Source organism: Malania oleifera, chromosome 4 (assembly GCF_029873635.1).
Source record: "Malania oleifera isolate guangnan ecotype guangnan chromosome 4, ASM2987363v1, whole genome shotgun sequence".
Classification (NCBI taxonomy): Eukaryota; Viridiplantae; Streptophyta; class Magnoliopsida; order Santalales; family Ximeniaceae; genus Malania; species Malania oleifera.
The window spans coordinates 16278599-16297742 of record NC_080420.1 but is presented as its reverse complement, the minus strand read 5'-3'; the positions used below and the strand labels follow the sequence as shown (position 1 = coordinate 16297742).

Sequence of the window (19144 nt, the reverse complement as noted above, 5' to 3'; positions counted from 1 at the left end):
ATGCTGTGATCGACTATTGTGAAAAGGTAGTAGTGTTCAAACCTCCGAGGGAACAAGAGTATGAGTTTGTAGGATTGTGTATGCATTCAACACCACAGATTCTATCGGCATTACAATCTAAGAGGTTACTCTTGGATGAATGTCAGGGGTACTTAGCTTGTGTGAAGGAACCACCCTGGGATGAGTTGAAGCTCGAGGATATTCAAGTTGTTAACGAGTTCCCAGATGTGTTTCCAGAAGACTTACCCAGTTTACCTCCGGATCGTGAGGTGAAGTTTGCGAAAGAGTTGCTACTTGGAAAGACACCAATTTCTAAAGCTTCGTACCAGATGGCTCCAGTAGAACTTTAGGAGTTGAAGGAGTAGTTGTAGGAATTACTGGACAAAGGCTTTATCCGGCCTAGTATTTTATCTTGGGAAGCTCCAATTTTGTTTGTAAAGAAGAGGGACGGGTCGATGCGCATGTGTATTGGTTACCGCGAGATCAACAAGGTGATTGTGAAGAACCGTTACCCGTTGTCTCGTATTGATGATCTCTTTGACCAGCTACAAGGGATGCAAATCTTTTCGAAGATTGACCTACAGTCAGGGTATCATCAAGTGAGGGTTAGATCTAAGGATGTTGCAAAGACAGTTTTCCAAACCAGATGTAGCCACTACGAGTTTTTAGTCATGCTTTTTGGGTTGACGAATGCTCCGATAGTGTTCATGGATTTGATAAACAGGGTTTTCCATGAGTACCTGGACCAGTTTGTACTGGTATTTATCGATGACATTATGGTATACTCGAGGAGTTCGGAAGAGCATGAAAACTATATGAGGTTGGTACTGCAAATTTTGCGAGAGAGGAAGTTGTATGGCCAAGTTGAAGAAATGCAAGTTCTGGTTGGAACAAGTCATGCTTTTAGGTCATGTGGTGTCTAAGGGTGGTATCTCTGTTGTTCCTAGCACAATTAAAGTTGTGGTCAATTGGGTGAGACTGAAGAGTGTGTAGGAGGTTCGGAGTTTCCTAGGACTAGCGGGTTATTATCGATGGTATGTGGAGGGATTCTCTAAGTTGTTTGGGCCTATGAAACGATTGACCAGGAAGGGGGTGAAGTTTGATTGGACCAATGATTATGAGTAGTGTTTTCAGGAATTGAAGCACCGACTGGTTACTGCTCCGGTCTTGACCATTCCTTATAGGGATGGTGGTTTTGTGATCTATAGCGATGCATCTCTAAAGGGTTTGGGATGTGTGCTTATACAACGAGGTAAGGTGATCGCTTATGCTTCTCGGCAACTCAAGGAATACGAGAAGAATTACCTTATGCATGATCTGGAATTCACTGTTGTAGTTTATGGGCTGAAGATCTAGAGACACTACCTGTATGATGTTTAGTGCGATATTTTTATTGACCACAAAAGCCTTAAGTACTTTTTCACGCAAAAGGAGTTAAACATGAGGCAGTGGAGGTGGCTTGAGCTGATTAAAGACTACGATTGCACCATCAGTTATCACTTGGGGAAAGCTAACGTGGTAGCTGATGCGTTGAGTCGGAAATCGAAGCATACGGAAGTACCTGCAGTTGTAGCTCAGCATCATATCATACAGGATCTAGAAATCCTTGGCATAAGTTGATGGTCGAAGATAATCAGGCTTTCATTGCTAGTTTGGTGATCCATCCGGCTTTGTTTGAGCGTATTAAAGCCGCGCAGGCTAGTGATGCGGAGTTAGTTAAGACTGTGGAGAAAGTGCAGCATGAGTTGGCTGCGGATTTTAACATCTCTGAGGGAGGTGTGTTGAAGTTTGGAACCAAGCTGTGTGTTCCAAACGACGACAGGATCAAATGGACGATTTTGGAGGAAGCTTATCATTCTTTGTATACGATACATTCGGGTAGCATGAAGATGTATTGGGATTTGTCCAAGACCTTCTGGTGGAGTGGTATGAAAAGGGAGATTGCTCAGTTCATTGAGCAATGTCTGACGTGTCAGCAGGTTAAAGCTGAACATCAGAGGCCGGCAGCGCCAGTATAGCCTTTAGTTATTCCAGAGTGGAAATGGGAGCATATTTCCATGAACTTCGTTACCGGATTGTCGCCAGCACTTCACGGGCAGAATGCTATCTAGGTAATCATGGATAGGTTGAAAAAATTTGCTCACTTTGTATTGATGAAAGTTAGCTACCCTTTAAGTAGGCTAGCAGACCTGTATGTGCATGACATAGTCAGAATGCACGGGGTACCAGTATCCATTGTGTCGGATTGAGACTCAACGTTTACCTCTCGATTATGGAAGATCTTGCAAGAAGCATTAGGGACGAAACTTACTTTTAGTATAGCGTTCCACCCCTAAACTGATGAACAGTCGGAGAGAACAATACAAATCTTGGAGGATATGTTACGGGCTTGCGTGTTAGACTTTGATGGTGGTTGGATGTAGTTTCTGTCACTAGTAGAGTTTTCCTATAACAATAGCTTCTAGGCTAGTATCGGGATGGCACCGTTTAAGGCTCTGTATGGTCGGAGGTGTCGGTCTCCTATGTATTGGGATGAGGTTGGTGAACATCAGGTTTTAGGACCTGAACTCGTGCAGTAGGTATCTGAGAAGGTGGGTTTGATTCGGGATAAGATTAAATTGGCTCATAGTCAGCAGAAAAGTTAAGCGGATGTTCGCCACCATGAGTTGGAATTCGAGGTAGGGGGTAAGATATTCCTGAGAATCGCTCCGATGAAAGGGGTGATGAGATTCGGTAAGAAGAGCAAGCTAAGCCCGAGGTACATCAGACCATTCGAGGTTCTTGAGCGAGTGAGTTCGGTAGCCTATAGGATTGCACTACTCCCAGCGCTTTCGAGGATCCATGATGTGTTCCACATATCCATGTTGAGGAGGTACGTATCGGATTCGTCGCATGTTGTTAATTACGAAAACTTAAAAATGGGGGATGCTTTAGCGTATGAAGAGGTACCTGTTCAGGTTCTAGATCGTAAAGTTCAGAAGCTACGTACCAAGGATATACCATAAGTAAAGGTATTGTGGCGGAATCATGAGGGTGAGGAAGCTTCTTGGGAATTGGAAACGGAAATACGCCGGAAGTACCTACAGTTGTTCTAAGAGGTAGTTTGGATGGTAAGAGTCTGTTGAGTACGTGTGAATAATGCTGCTATGGTTTTGTGATAGGTGGTTAGTCTTTAGGAGTATGTGTTATTGTGAACTTCCGAGACGGTATACGTATGTAATCACGGTATTCCTCCGCCATAAGCGAGGGTATGTATGCATTATGATAGGGCGGCATTGTAAGTGGCCGTCAGCTCTTCCTAGAGTTGGGTACGTGTATTTGGTTGTGTGGATGAGTTCGTAAATAAGAGATTACAAATTTCGAGGATAAAATTTTTGTAAGAAAGGGAGGTTGTAAGAACCCGACTCGTGAGATATGGAATAAATAAATAAGAAAAGGGTAAAACAGTAATTTGAGTAGGCTTCGTCGATGAAGCCAGTGTTTTCGTCGATGAAGGCCCTTCTATTGTTCGGCGACGAAATGCAGAGGTTCGTCGACGAGGCGAAGTCGAGAGGTTTTGGGAAATCCTGAAATCTCAAGCTCGTCGATGAGGCCACCACCACGTTGACAAATTTCTTTCGCTAGCTTGTCAACAAAGACGCTGCCTCATCGACGAGGTTGGCCGAGTCAAAGACTCTATAAATATCCATTTCTTTGCTTCTTGGCTAAGATAGCCAAATTTATTTCTCTCTCTCTCTCTCTCTCTATAGAACTTGAAGCTCCACTCTCTCTCTCTAGATTTCTTCGTTGTTCGTTGTTAGAATCAACAAACCGACGTTACTGCTATGATCAAGGAAGGAATCTTTACGTGTTTTTGTGGAACGAATCTTCGTTTTGAGGTCTTCGGGTTTTGACCCAAAAATCGAGGTAACGTTCGATTTTTATTTCCATTTTAGTAGAGATGTATGGAGTAAGATTGTAAGTAATTATCGTACTATGATTTATAGGTTTTGGAAACTCGGTTCATTGTTTAGGAACCGTAGAGTTCGTGTTTGGATTTTCGGGGAAAGGTAAAGGGATTTTATTTATATCGGTTATTTTTTAAATCGGATTTGATAGAACTATGGTTCACGATCCTGTGTATGTTTTGGCTACTTATTTGGGAAAATCTAATGGATAAAAATTACGGGGTTTTCATGTTACAGTTTTGAAAAAAAAAGGGTGTTGGGTTGCATATCTAGTTTCGTTGGAAAACCGTGGATATATTGTTGAGTATATTGTGTTATAGAATCGTGCCTTGCCTTGTTTTAAACTGTATTTTGAAAATCACGTTTTTGTGATTACCAAATAAGTGTGGAATGAACTGTTATATGAATATGCATTGAGTTGTGATTTGTTGAAATGAGATATAGGAACGTGTGTTCCGAATTATTCCAGCTTGTGAAAGAGTGTCTGACTCTATATCCGAGGGTGTGAAATACCACCTGCCAATGGCAAAAGTGTCTAGCTTTATATCCGAGGGCTTGAAATATCGCCTCTTACCGGCTGATCACCAAAGGGTGTGGATCCACCAGATGTACCGGTATGATGCCATGGGAGCCTAGGGCTATGCCATGTGCTGGGAACGCCGTGTAATGCGGGCCGACTTCGTGCCAAAGAGTGTGACGACACTAGGTTGATTAATCATGTGTGTGTTGAGAACTATACTAGAACTGTTTTGTGAAAATACTGGAACTGTGTATGTTTTATGTCATGATAACACTCATATGCTACACATTGATATAACCTGGATCTGTCTTACTGAGAGGTGTTTCACCCCTATCGTACGTACATGTTTTCAAGTCCTTCGATTAACTAGAACTAGCGTCCTAGTATTGGGAGCGTGGTGGTTGGTTTACGGCATAGAGTACTTGTGTGAGTACTAGGACTGTAAAAGGGTTGTCGTTTTGGGTATTGCTGGCACCCTGAGTTATGTTTTGTAATATGGAGCTTAGACTCTGGTTGTATAGACTTTGGTATGGTATGTTGTATGTATGGAATGAACTTTTCCGTTGCGTATATGTTGTGTATGTGAAAGTGTATAGGGTGTACGGGAACCGCACATGGTCAGACCCTCATTCATTATAGTATTATGTGTGTTTTGTATGATATAGGGACATGTTAGGTTACTACATCACACATTGAGTCCCATTGCCGGGTTTGGGGCGTGACATTGGCAGTATAAATGCCTTGGTCAACCAAACAGGTCTGAAGTCAACATGTTGACTTCGTTCGGTCGATCGTTTTGCTCTGAATGTATCTTCTTTGGTCGATCGAACTAGCAAGTGTCTAACCCCCAACTGTTTGGCCGACCAAATGTGTAGTTCATTTTGGAAATGGTCGATAAAACCGCATGAGCGGTCAACCGAACCTTAACTTCGGTCGATTGAACCTACGAAGGGTTCAAAATCGCCCTAAGACGTGCGACCAAATCCTTAGTTCAAATTTGACATGGTCAACCGAACCTATTGATATAGTCGACCAAACCTTTTGGGTTGGAAATTTTTTAAAGGGCTAAAACGTCACTAACTTTTAATTAAACTTTTTCAAAATACCAAGCGTGTCTCAAATGGTCATAATTTTCGAAAAGTCTATAAATACCCTCTCATAACTTCATATTAGTAACTTTGGTTAGCCATTTTTTCTCTCTAATTTTATCCTAATCAAAGTTTCCCAAAAACACGTTTTTATTGTAGAACTCTTTTATTTGGGCAAATCTTTTACTTTCCAAAACTCTCTTTCATTTATTATTGTAAATTATTTTTACAAAAGAGTATATTATTTAGCCTTTTACTGCTTTGATTTGCACATAGATCTTCAAATGCATATATTTTGTTTGGTGTAAAGTTTTTGAAACTATAACCCTAGGTTCTCCTACGTCTTATTGAAAATATTTTTTGGAGAAATATTTGATTTAAGGTTTAAATCTTTGAAGTCTTCATCGTACATATTATGTTTAAATATTGTAAAAATATTTTGAGAAACACACCCTTCCTTTACTGAGCATAATGTATATCATTGGAGAGTGCATTTGTTAGAGCTTAAATGTGTACATTTTGCTTATATTTTGAAGCATTTTATTATGTACAAAAATGATTTTTATTAGACCAGTTGGGTTTAGCCCGGAATTGAACTGGAAAATTTCAATCCTGTAAGTGAAACCAGTTCGGTTTAGTTCAGAAAATTGAATTGGGGAGTCTTAACCCCTTAAGTGAGACAAGTTGGGCTTAACCTTATAATTGAACTGGAGTTTCCCTCGCCTGATAAGGAGAGGATATAAATGACTTCTGTTCCACTCTTTTAAGTGAGTAGATTTAGTATAATCCTTGGGGGGTATGCCCAAGGCGGGGACGTAAGCTGGTTTTGTAAGGACCCGAACCCAAGTGGGTTCCTACATATATATTTTTCAACGAACGCAAATAAATCTAAATTATTTTTATTGCCAGAACACTAATTAGTATTAAAAATATATGTCTCAACTATTAAAATGAAAAATTCTAAAATTCTAAAATACACAAATATATTCTAAATTGTACTATGCTAATTTTTTTATTCTACTCAGCTCTTTTTATTCCCGCCCATGCACTGCTATGCCAGATTTTTGGTACACTCTTCAAAATGATTTGAAATGTAAAATAATGATTGGGGGTGAGACGACGCTCAGTAAGTAAATAAAATTATTATTAGTGTATGGCCAAAATGAGCTTTCATAATTTTGTAAAATAATATTTAATACTATAACTTCAAAAATTCTTTTAAAATAAATGTAAATTTAAAAATTTGTGTACAAAAGCTTTTGCCATCAACTACAACAGTAAAACTTTATAATTATATATTATAACTATTAAATTAAACTTTTAACTTTAAAAACTGTAATTATAATTTTTAATTACATATATATACTTTTCATTTAATTCATCATTTAGGCACAATAGTGACCATGCTTATATAAACTTATACTTTACCTTCAAATCATCAATAACTTTGTACACGTAATTAAATATGTATATATATATACTGTAAAAATCACTCTTAGGCCTGTTGAGCGTAAGTCATGTTTACCCCAATGACTAGGTTGTGCGGTCTGAAGACTGAACTTAACTGGCTGGTCGGTTAAACTAAATCAAAGTACATCATCATTAAATGATATTTTCCCTATTAAACCCTGGTCCGACCTAGGTGTGCACTCAGGAGAAATCTATTACCATATAAAACTACTCTATAAACAATGTGGGTGCACTCTAATCTATTTAAATTTTAAGCTGCGCTACTGAGCATCAAAAACTCGGAATTTTATTTGTCATAAGGGGTTTTAAAAATATTTTTATTTTATAATTTGTACAATTAAAATAATATCATGAAAATCTCATTTTTACTCATATTTTTGTGAAATACGCAACGTAAAAAAAATAAACTCATATAATCTTTACTCATATTTTCGTGAAATATGTAAAGTATAAATAAACTCATGTTACACAATTTTTGTGTTAAAAATATTTTATTGAGTAGGAAATTAATGATGTAAAATACCCGAGGGGTTTAAAATATTTTTTAACTCAAAAATAAATGTAAGTATATTAAAGATAAAACTAGTATAATAAAATATGCGTAAAAATAAACTTAATAGAATTTTATGAAACTAATATAATTGAAATTTACTTACAAATAAATTTGGGTATAAATTTTGAATAAAAATACTAAAATAATCAAATTTACTTACCTCTTCTTTTACCTTGTGCTACAAATACAATGAATATCTTTAAAAATGAGATAAAAAAGAGTAGGTGAGTGAAAATTTATTCAAAAATTCTCTCTCTACCACTAATTATTTCACTCACTAATACTTCTCTTCATTTGAATTTTTTTGTGAAAAATGAAAGTTGAAAGCTTCCCATTTATAGGAAAATTTTGGGGAAGAAAATAAAATTTGTAAAAATGTGAGGAGAGGGGTGAAATTATAATTTTTTTAAAATTAAAGAATGGACATGGGATGAGTTAGACATGAGTTAGGTATGAGATAGGGATAGAGGTCATGTCAGAGTGCTTGTCATTACTCCCGTTTAATTATTTTTTAATTAATTAATTAATTATATATATATATATATATATTTTATTTTATTTTTTGAATCATTATTATCATTGTTATTATTTTTAAGCTATGTTTTAGTATTTTTTTTTTAAGAATTAAGTTCGAATTTTAAAAACTCATGTAGGCCTCACATAGTCTTGTGGGCCCCACACAACTTTGAGATCCAAGTGGATCTTACGTAATTCTAATAGTTCTTACACGATTTTATAAGCCCTATATAACTCCGGGATTGATGTGAATCCCACACGATTTCATGACTCATGTGGGCCCCACATAGGATACCTATATTATTATTATTATTATTATTTTACCATGTATTTTTACAAATTATGTCTGTCAAAATACTATTTTATGTATATGTACTTATTTACGTGTACAAACAGTGTTTATCCTATGAAATTCTATTTTGACCGGACTGACCTCTAGGGAGCGACTGAGTCGCAATGGTCTCTGAGTACTCGTTAAGACAAAGTCTTTCTTAGACATCAAACATGAAATCAAAGATCCTACAGAAAAGCACTTATGTATTGATATTAACTTAATGACAATTTTTATTATTTTTTTATTATTATTATGCTTTAATCGTATATATATTTTTGGGTCATCATAGGTTTAGTCGAACCTCGATAACAAATATCAGGTGTGTGTGTGTGTCTCATTATCTCATTTACTTTCTGCACTTTAAGTTCAATATGTGTATGATTGTTCATGTTTTGTTATAACCATTTTGCATACACACAGAATTAACTCAAATGAAATATGTAACACACGTGTATATATGCACACATTGCTCACTTACTTTACATACATGTTTTATTTTGAATGAGATATGATATGTGGTGAATCGTTTAAATTAACTAAAAAATTTTAAAACCCAATTCACATTCCTCGTGGGATTACACCAATTCTAACAACCTTAGAATATGATCTCATAGAATCAACAAAAGCTAGAAGGAACTAAAATCCAAAAATCAGCAACATGTTTGGTTTATATTTGTAAAGTTAAAAAAAATTAAAACTTAATTAAAGATATTATTTTTCATAGTTAAATCATATAATACCATAAAAAATATGATTAAAATAATAAAAATGCGAAACAATGCAAATTAAAAATGTTATAATACAATAAAAATATTATAATTATTTTACTTTATTATTGTATTTTCAAAATTCACTTTACAATGACAATCTTATTATTTTTTTGAAATTTATGTGTATTTTTATTTTAAATATGTTTAAATTCTTAGATCGTTGAATTTTAATTAAAAAGTGCGTATAAAATTAATGATCTAATCCAAATAGTTATCGTTGGATATTAAAATTTCTAACAACAAATTGTTAAAAACTCCAAAATAATAAAATTTGATTTTGATTCTTTTGCAAACAGTTGAAAACTAATAATAAAAATAGAAAATAAGTAACATAAACAAACATATTTTTATAATATATTTATTCATTATGCAGAAATAGAAATAAAAAATAACAATGACACTAAATATACGACTATTATTAAGATATATATTGTTCCTGATTCTTAAAAATGTTTGGTGGCTGTTCTTACGGGCGCTTGTAGATTGCCCATACCAGCCGTGTAAAAATGAAAAAAAAGTATGATGAGGTTGCCTTTTTCTTGGTCAAAAGTCAAAGCTATGGAGCAACCGAAAATAAAGGGTCGGATCGAATCGGATCATCCGAATATGGCCCGTTTAGCAAAGAGGATAATCGGGGACACAGGGAATGCAGAGCGGTTGTCTGCACGACGAGCAGTAGAGGATTCATAAGCTGGCAATGGAGGAAGCGGACGGAGGAGCAGGAGAGATCCCCCGTCCCAGCAGTCGACACATCAAGAAGAGGACTCTCAGGAACAAAGCCTTGTCCATATCCTTCGACGAGAAAGATCTCCGGTATGGCATTCTCTCGATCTTCTTCGCTCCACCCACAGCCAACGAAACCCTAGCTTTGTTTGCGCTGTAATGGCTGAGCTGGGTCGCCTGTATTCGTCATGAAGTTTGAATTTTTATTCTCTTTAAAGTCTGAGATGGGTTTTGGTTTGGTTTCTCAAGGGACTATGTGACTGGCTTTCATAAGAGGAAGAAGAAAAGAAGAAAGGAAGCAAAGCAGAAGTTAGAGGAAGCGCAACGCCGCAAACGCATTCAGGATCGTAAGAAGGTGAATTTTCTCCGGTTTTGATTCTCTCTCTCTGATTATGTGTTGCATTTGAATTTTTTTGCGGTAATTTAATTAGCCTATTGAATTGGATTTCCCTATTATTTAATGTTAGATTATTGAGATGAATTTTAATACCTAATAGAAGTTGCGCTGCATTGGATTTTAAATGGCCCTTCCTCCTGTCGACCTTTTACCAAATAGCTTTATGGTTTCCTGGGGTTCGTGAACATCTAGGGCATTTAAAGAGTAGAAAAATTGGTCATATTTCTATTTACTTGTAATGCATTGTCTTCATATTACACAACTGTTATAGGGAATTCTTGATAGGGAAGGAGAGATTGCATTATACACAAGTAATGAATGTAGTAAGAGAGGGCCAAAAAAGGAGAAGAGGGAATTCTAGAAGCTCAAGAGAATCCAGAGCAAGGAGGATCCGACAAGCTTGAGGGAATTATGAGGGAAAGAGAGAGGCAAGGTGTGGGTGCATGAGAGAGAGAGAGAGAGAGAGATGAATGTGCTGAAAGACCTTAAATGAGTGGTTCGAGGAGGCATTTATAGGGGCTAAAGTTACTGCTATCCAATCAGAGGATGCTGCATGCAAGTGTGTCAAATGAGAGATAGTTGAATGGGGGGACATATTGCAATGGTTTAGGATTGAAGGGAGGCATATAGCAACGGTTTAGGATGCAAGAAGAAACTTGTGGTTGATGCTCTAGGAGCCTAAAGAGAGGTTAAGGGACCCCTCTAGCAATCACTGATTTGAGTCCACTAGGCCAAAACTATTTAGAACATCCTGAGGCCATGGTCTTAGTTGCATTGCGTGTGCATTGGGCGTACACTTGCATTTGGACTCTTACAATAGTATCAGATGGATCAAATTCCAATGTGGGTGAAGCTATACAATGTACTTCTGTCTGGACTATGGATGGTCTTAGTTGCATGGCAGTGCCATAGGGGTTTCTGTACATTTTGACTCTTACCATAGCCAAATGGAAAAACTTGTTTTGTGCAATTTATTGAAGTTTATTTGAACATGAATCTCCCTGATTATTTTGGTGTAATGTCTTTTGCACTCCCATTCTGGACATATCAAGAAGAATTTTAGATCTAAATATAGAGTAGGTGGAAAAGAAACCCCCTCTGTATGTACCCCTGCCTTTGTCTAATTCATTTTATGTTCTGAAGTACATGGATGATATAATGGATGCCGCTGGTATTGATACTTATGCTTATTTTGGTGCAATCATTAAGAATCATTTGGAGATCATTGACAATGTAGATTTTTGTAGTGGTGAGTAATGTTGCTGCAGCTGTCACTGTCAGTAGTTATATGGATGAAGTTGTTGTGTTACTCTGACAGCCCATGAAACTGATTCTGCTTATGCTCTAGTTGTTAGTATTTGCAGGGAAGATGGAGAATACTCAAGCCATCTGAAGTGCTTCAGAATAATAAGTAATCTGATGTGCCTGAGAATGATAAGAAGGATTCAGATGTGAAAGTACAAACAAGAAATTCTTCTCCAAAGGCTTCCTCTGAATGCAATAATACTGAAACGTACTACTTCAAAGCTTGAACGATCTGCCAACAATGTGGATCAACTACCTTCTATGAAAAAAGCCCAAATTCTAGGGTGAACCGGTGAAGAAAGAGAAAGGGAAAAAGAAAGGAAGACCCCTAGAAGTCAAGCTAAGCTTGTCGATAATGCCAATACAACCAGTTCTAAATGATAATGACCCATCTGCTTGCGGGAATTTTAGGGGGTCCAAATGACCCCATTAAATAGAAGGAGGTTAAAAGACTTATTAACAACTTTTCTCTGATCATTCGTGGCATTCTTGAGCCTAAAGTTAAATTGGTCAATTTCTCTAGGATAACTTCTTTAATCTAGAAGATTGGTTTTTTCCCCAACTGGAGTGAGGACACCTTATTGGGAAGAATATGGTCTGGATATAACCCTTATTCCACAATATTTTGGTACTATCTTGAAGCTTTAGCTTATCATTCTCAAAGTTTCTATTCAGGATTTGACTTCTTGCTGGCTAACTTATCGCAATGCTTCAAATAATGTTCATGAGAGGAAAAAACCTATGGAAGGATCTTCTCAATTTAACCAGATGTTCTCATAATATTGCTTGGATGATCTTTGGAGATTTTAATATTGTGAAAAGTCATTCAGAGATTCATTGCTGAATATCACATACAAGATGATTTAGATGACTTCCTTTATCCTAGCTCCCAATTACATGGCCAAACAAAAGGGAAGATGGGTTTATTTCTACGAAATGAGATACAATTCTTACAAGATGGTTGTAGTTTTGCTTGCTCAAAAACTCCCATGCACATGCTTTGCCAAGAATTAAAAAACCTGAAAAAGGAGCTATGAGGATTAATGTGGAGATCTGTGGGATTTTTCAAACCTTAGGGAAGATCCATGTTTTTTTGCTGAATCATAGGGAGGTCAATGGGATTTAAAACCTTAGATAAGGTCTGCATTTATTTGCCGAACCTAAGGGGATGTCATTGTCTTTTGCCCTTATCTTGAGTTTGGGAGCATGAAATATTTGACATTGAATTTGGATTTGTGTGGATTTGGACAAAACTTAATATAAGATTGTATTGAGTTTTTGTCAAATCCACAAAAATCCAAATCCGAGCCTTGAAATCCATGCTCCCAAACTCTACCTTAGTGTATTCATGATGTCATATCATTGCTGTTCAAAATGATGATTTATTGGTTGTGGGGTTGTTGAGAAAACTTTGCATGTTGGAGGATGGTTTGAAGGTGGGTAAGTAAGGGTTGCACCCATTCTCTCTCACTTTCCTCCCAAATTGATTTCTTGTTTTGTGTTTGCAAGAGGTCCTACTTTCTTTTACTACATCTATGTCTTATGCATGCTACATGCTGGTTACATTTGACACTGCCTTGTTTGTATTGCAAACTTTTTTTTTTTCTTATCCTTTTGTGCTCATAGTTTCTAGGGGCATGATTCTTGCTACTTTAAAAATATAAAATTACGAAATTTGCATTCTAGTAAGTTATTTTAGGATGTAGTTGTTGTAGTTGATGCTCAAGTCTCTGGTGCAAAAGCCTAGTTTCAAATATTGTCAGGACAAAGTCATCTTTGGGATCACATCAGTTTTTTCTTGAAAGGAAGGTTTTAGGTATAAAAATCATAATTGAATTTGTTTATTATATAAAATAGAGGTCAAAGTCATATCCTATTCCTTATCAGTAATGTTGACCTTGTCCATAGAGTTATTATTCTATTGGTCTACGCCACCACTTTTGGCAGTTAATTGTTTGAACCCTGATGGAGCCTTCAACCATAGTACAGATATGTCATGCCAACGCCTATTCTCAAACCCAGGCATCATAGAAAACTGAAACTAGTGAATCAAATTTTCTTCAGTCTAGTTTCTTGATGTGCTGAATAATTGACATCCTTATAAATCTTGATAACTTACTGTACTTCTTTCTGCATTTCTAATTTGATTATTTTAATTCCAATTTCTGTTTTTTATTGCAGAGGAAATTGGAAAAGGAATTTGTTCAATACGGTGGAGCTCCGTCAGCCACTGATTCAGGACCAGATGAGCTTGGAGAAGATTATGAGCAGGGTGAAGGAGCGGACCCAATTCCATCTGTTTCTGGTAATTCTTTGAACCCAATGCTGTAGGCCAGTGAGAAATATTAATGCTAGTGGCCAAAGGGGGATCGCAGAAACCATTGGGGATCATATTCAATGAAACCTGTGTTTGCCAGTTATGCCCTAATTTTTTTTTTGGATTGAAAATTTAAATTTCCTTGATTCATAAAATATTTGAGCCCGGGATCTCCCATATCCATCTCATCCCTTTGCCACTTGAGCCAATCCTGGGGGGACTGAAAATTTGAAATATTTTGCAACAGCACAGAGAGTTTGATTAAAATAAGTCATAAGATGACTAAAGGGAATGACCATTAAATGATTCTGAATATTCCCCATAATACTTTTGCTTCGTATTTCCATATGGTTGTGGGTAGATTAAACACCAGATACGAACTCTCTTCAGTTCTGAGATATGTGATTAGATTTTTTGAAGGGAAGTAGTTATGCAACACTAGTTCAAGCATTATGCTTGTTTAATATTTTGTTGGCCCCTAAATCATTTGTGACAGGGATGATGACATACGATAACGGCAATACAAAAGTTACAGTGACCACCACTGAGATTTCGCACAAAGAAGAGGACGACGATGAAATGCATCCAAGTGATATACCTCACGCAATACCCAGTTCAATTGGATTAGATGAAAGAAAAAGGCAGAGTGTGCCTGTTCGTCAGAATAAACCATTCAAGAGAGTAGCAAAACACAAATCACGGGCAAAGCCACAGAATAAAAGAAACAAAAAGAAGGGAAAGAGAAATGGCAGTAGGATGCACTAGCACTAGCAGTGATTTTTCTTTCAATCTTGGAATTTACCATAACCATAGCCTCTGGGAAATTCTGGTGGAAAGGGGGCAGGGGCATTCAACTCTGTGATTGTTGTTTACCCTCGCAAAGCAATTATAGTTTGATCTGCGATATACTTTATTGACTTGTCAATTGTGTTTTATTATTTAGAAATGTTCTTCTCTGATGGTTTGGTTTTTTTTTTTTTTTTCTACGGTTGGTCTTTATTTTCCCTCAACCCTTTTGGATAGAAATCTTATTTTTTGGAGAGAAATCTTAAAAGTTTGTACAAGTCTTAGGAAAGGATTTGCCACTTTGATTTGGATTTGGATAAAAAACATATCATAAAATTATATTGATTTTTTTTAAAAATTCATACAATTTTAAATTTAAGTTTTGAAATTCATACTCGTAAATATTATTTTGAAGAAAATTTTAGGTGCCAAAAAATGATTAAAAATAAAACAGAAACAGAAATGAATAATAGCTAGGTTTGGAGATGGTAATAGCCTTTGGAAAGTCTCAATAGTCAGAAATGCAGCAAAATTCAGAAGCTAAAAAAATAAAAAATAGAGAATTAGGAAAGGATTTGCCATTTGATTTGGATTTGGATAAAAAACATATCATAAAATTATATTGATTTTTTTAAAAATTCATACAATTTTAAATTTAAGTTTTGAAATTCATACTCGTAAATATTATTTTGAAGAAAATTTTAGGTGCCAAAAAATGATTAAAAATAAAACAGAAACAGAAATAAATAATAGCTAGGTTTGGAGATGGTAATAGCCTTTGGAAAGTCTCAATAGTCAGAAATGCAGCAAAATTCAGAAGCTAAAAAAATAAAAAATAGAGAATTATAAGTTCAGGAAAAAATTAAAATGGGAAATTTAAAATTTAAAATTAAGTAAAAACGAGGAGGAGGTAAAAATAGGAAAATTTCTTAGAAAACATTGAAAAAAAAAACTTGAAACATTTAAAATGTCTAAAAAATTATGTAGGCTTAGAATTCTGGAAAACAAATAAAAATAAACAAAAAAATAAAAATTGTAAAATTTAAAAATGAGGAGAAACATTTTAGAGATTTTTTGAATTTTTGAGTCTATTTTGCCATTAAGTAAATGTAGTAATAGTTTTGAAGATATTTTGAAGTTTAGCTTCTTTCTTGTGGAAAAACAAGTTAGTAAAAAAATTTAAAACTAGAAATCTTAAATAACAGCCAAAATTATGAAAACAACAACGAACTCAAACTGAAGATTGAGAAAAAAAAAAAATGAAGATAAATTGCAACTTGACTCGAGAGCGATAATTAGTAAAATAACGAGATAGAGAAAATTTTGAAATTCAAGATTTTAAGATAAGGCTCTAAATAAAAAAAATGGATTTTTATTTTATATTTTTAGATATTTGATAGATGATCCTTCTCAAGATTAAAACTAGGCAAAGATAGCTTTCAATAATGGTAATGAAAATAAAAATCTCCTTTGCTTTTTTAATGAAATTATTGTTAGAGTCAATTTTATCGAACTAGTCGGTAATTAGCAATAACTATAACAAAATTTAATTTATTATAAATTTTGAAGGATAAAAGACTGTGAAGAAGGTTACTAATATCAAAGAAAGTTTCTGTGATATAATTGATACTTAGTGACAGTTTATCTATTGTAATCAAACCTTAAAGTTGAATTTATTATATTTTATAATTTTCCTTTTCTATAAATAATTTGATACCTAATTTTTATTATTAAGGTAGATATTTATAGTACAACTAATCGAATAAGGATCAGAAAAAATATTTTCCAATTACTTACAATCATAGAGAGCACTTGAAATGCACAGTTTGGATAAGAACTAAAATATCATTAATTTAGATACCATGTGAAATGCAGGTATCACTTTGAAAATGTACGAATTGAGACAAAATTTATTTTGTAAAATTCTACTCAAAGTCATGCACTTATAAATTTACCATTTCAATTTGGCCTTCCCTCTCTTCCCCCTATTTTCACTTACAAAGTGAAAGATTAAAAGATAAAAAATAATAAAAGTCGAATGTCAATGGCAATGTTAATAATGTCAGCTTGTAAAATATAACATTATTAAAAAAGTGATTCATACAGGAGTGATACTTTCATAAAATAAAAAAATAATTTTTCTTAATGTAAAATTTAAATAATAAATGATATACAAACAATTAACCCATTAAAGTGGATCTGGATCTGCATTATTGGAACACAAAAGCATATTTTACTTTTTTTGATTTCAAAATGCCAACTTGACATTATATATTTATTTGTTTCGAAGAGCTAATATTTATTTATGTTTTTGTGTATCAAATTATACTTTTATTTTTATTTTTTATGATAAAATAATAAATTTATCATTTTATTTTTGTATTTTTAGGTAAAATAATGCAATGTTTAGTGATATTTTTTGAGTGCCAGCAACTTTTGCTTGTCCTTTTAGATAAGGCAATCAAATTCACGGGGGTAGAATTTCATAAACCGCGTGCCTGCCGAGTGCAATGCACGAACGGCGGCGATGAGCAAAGTGGTATGATCCTACGGTGCGAAGGCTAGATAAACGCGAGCACCAAAGCTTCTCTTCTCCTGCGACGTCGTTTTACCCCGAAATGGACCGGGGATGGAGGCAAAGTTCGGTATCGTGCACGTGGCGAATCATAGGAGGAGGCGACTTGTCGGGAGACGCAAAACGGACGGCCAGGATCGAGCGATCCCCTACTCTCCAGAGCCACCATCCGCCGTCCAGCTCCGAGCCCACAAAGCAGGTTAAAAAAAAAAAAATGCTGTTACTATATGGGTCGCTGCAGTTGCTCCGAAGATGAGAGCCGAAGACTCGAGTCGGGTGTGAAGAGTGAAGGAAAATTCGTAGACATTTCGCAGAAACTTCGGAGATTCTCAAGCTCTCGAGCCTTTTCTGGGTTTCAATTTCCCGCTTTTCCAGTTTTCCTTTTCGTTTTCTCGTCCGTGGGAATTTTGCGGGAAAATTTTGTCAACCCTGCTGTGAATCTCCGATTATTTTCCTCCAGATTAGGCGAGAAGATCGTCACGGAGTCACTGGTGGTTGGGGTTTATTGATACTGTGCTGTGTTTCGAAGTTTTGAATCTGGGAGTTGGGCATCTGCTGGGTGCTGACTGCTGCGAGAATCGAGGAAAAGTAAAAGAGAAAAGTAATAGCTTGGGGGTCTTTCAGTTCAATTTGAGTTTGGTTTTCAGTTGAGTGGTGTTTTGTGTGTTCTCGAGTTCTGCGTAGAGACAATTTTGTGATTTGAAATTTCGGTTTATATTCTCAGCAACCAAACGGAAGGGTTGATTACTTCGAAGGTAGGGTTTGTTTGGAAGCAAAGAAAATGCAAACACGGTATATGGGGAGATCGAACAGTATGGCTAGGGAAAAACGAGGTTTGGATCCAAGTGTGGCTGAGGAAGGTCAGCCCGAGAGGAAACGGCCGGCTCTTGCTAGGTATTCTTTCCCCCCAACCCCCCTCCCCCTTTGGGATTTTGTGGTCTTTGATTTCGTTAAGTGTCAGCTGAAATATTTAAATTTGCTAATCATTGAGCTCTGGAGTAATCGATGTATCCAGTTGATGAAATACTTATAATATATTTAATCTGATTATATGTTGATGATTTTAGCTAAGAATAGAAAGAGCTAAAAATAAAATTATTTGTGAGATTATTTCTGATCCATGGTCAAAGATCAACAGGAAGTGGTGAATTTTTGTGCTTGTAGGAAGCATGGGTGCTTGCCCGTTTGCATTGAGTGTGAGGAAGATTGAATTTGAAAGCAGGTTTTCATTTCAATGGGCGCCTGCATATGTAAGGACTAATGCGGGCATTTGGTGTTAAGGCAGCATGGGTTTTATATAGAACTAGTTAGTGCAAATTGCATTGTGCGCATAAAAATTGTTACATGTATATTGTCAAGTTGAGATTTGAATTGTGAATCAACAATTGAATTGAATTTTAAGATTTGATTCAAATTTTCAAAATCAATTCTGAAAAACATACACATACTAAAATATATACGACAAACAAAATAGTAAAATACATTTAAATTTTAACAATAAAAAATTATATTTTATTGAATGCTTTCTCAAAACAGTAAAATATAAAGTAAGGAGTCAATAAAATTAATAAAAAACTAAACTTTATGTTGTTTAAGGAAAGGAGTCAAGAAAAATTAATTAAAAACCCAACTTTTTTTTGTGTTTATGGATAAAAAAAAACGCATTTCATGAATCATGCATAATCTAATAACAACATGAGAGTTCCATCTTAACTGACCAATTTTATTCTCCCTTTTCTTAATGGCAAAACACTATATTCCTCCAAGAGTGGAGAATGGTTATGTGAGGCAACCAAAGGACACGATGTTCTGTTTTCTCCTTGTTTTGAGCAAATATTTGAAG

The 19144-nt window shown here is 35.5% G+C and overlaps 2 protein-coding genes across 2 annotated transcripts in view; both read left to right on the top strand.

Annotated features, from left to right (window-relative positions):
- Nucleotides 1–9768: 9768 nt before the first annotated feature.
- LOC131154592 (ribosomal RNA-processing protein 17) lies at nt 9769–14899 on the top strand. The gene is made up of 4 exons (XM_058107498.1): nt 9769–10011; nt 10171–10276; nt 13805–13928; nt 14437–14899. The coding sequence occupies exons 1-4, from the start codon at nt 9896–9898 to the stop codon at nt 14703–14705; spliced, it is 615 nt and encodes a 204-aa protein (XP_057963481.1). The 5' UTR covers nt 9769–9895; the 3' UTR covers nt 14706–14899.
- Nucleotides 14900–17485: 2586 nt separating this feature from the next.
- Nucleotides 17486–19144, top strand: part of LOC131154591 (calmodulin-binding protein 60 B-like) — a 48191-nt gene continuing 46532 nt past the window's right edge. The window contains exons 1-2 of the mRNA XM_058107497.1: nt 17486–17902; nt 18026–18195. Coding sequence (XP_057963480.1) covers nt 18083–18195 — 113 coding nt within the window. The 5' untranslated portion in view covers nt 17486–17902; nt 18026–18082. The remainder of the gene's footprint in view (nt 17903–18025; nt 18196–19144) is intronic.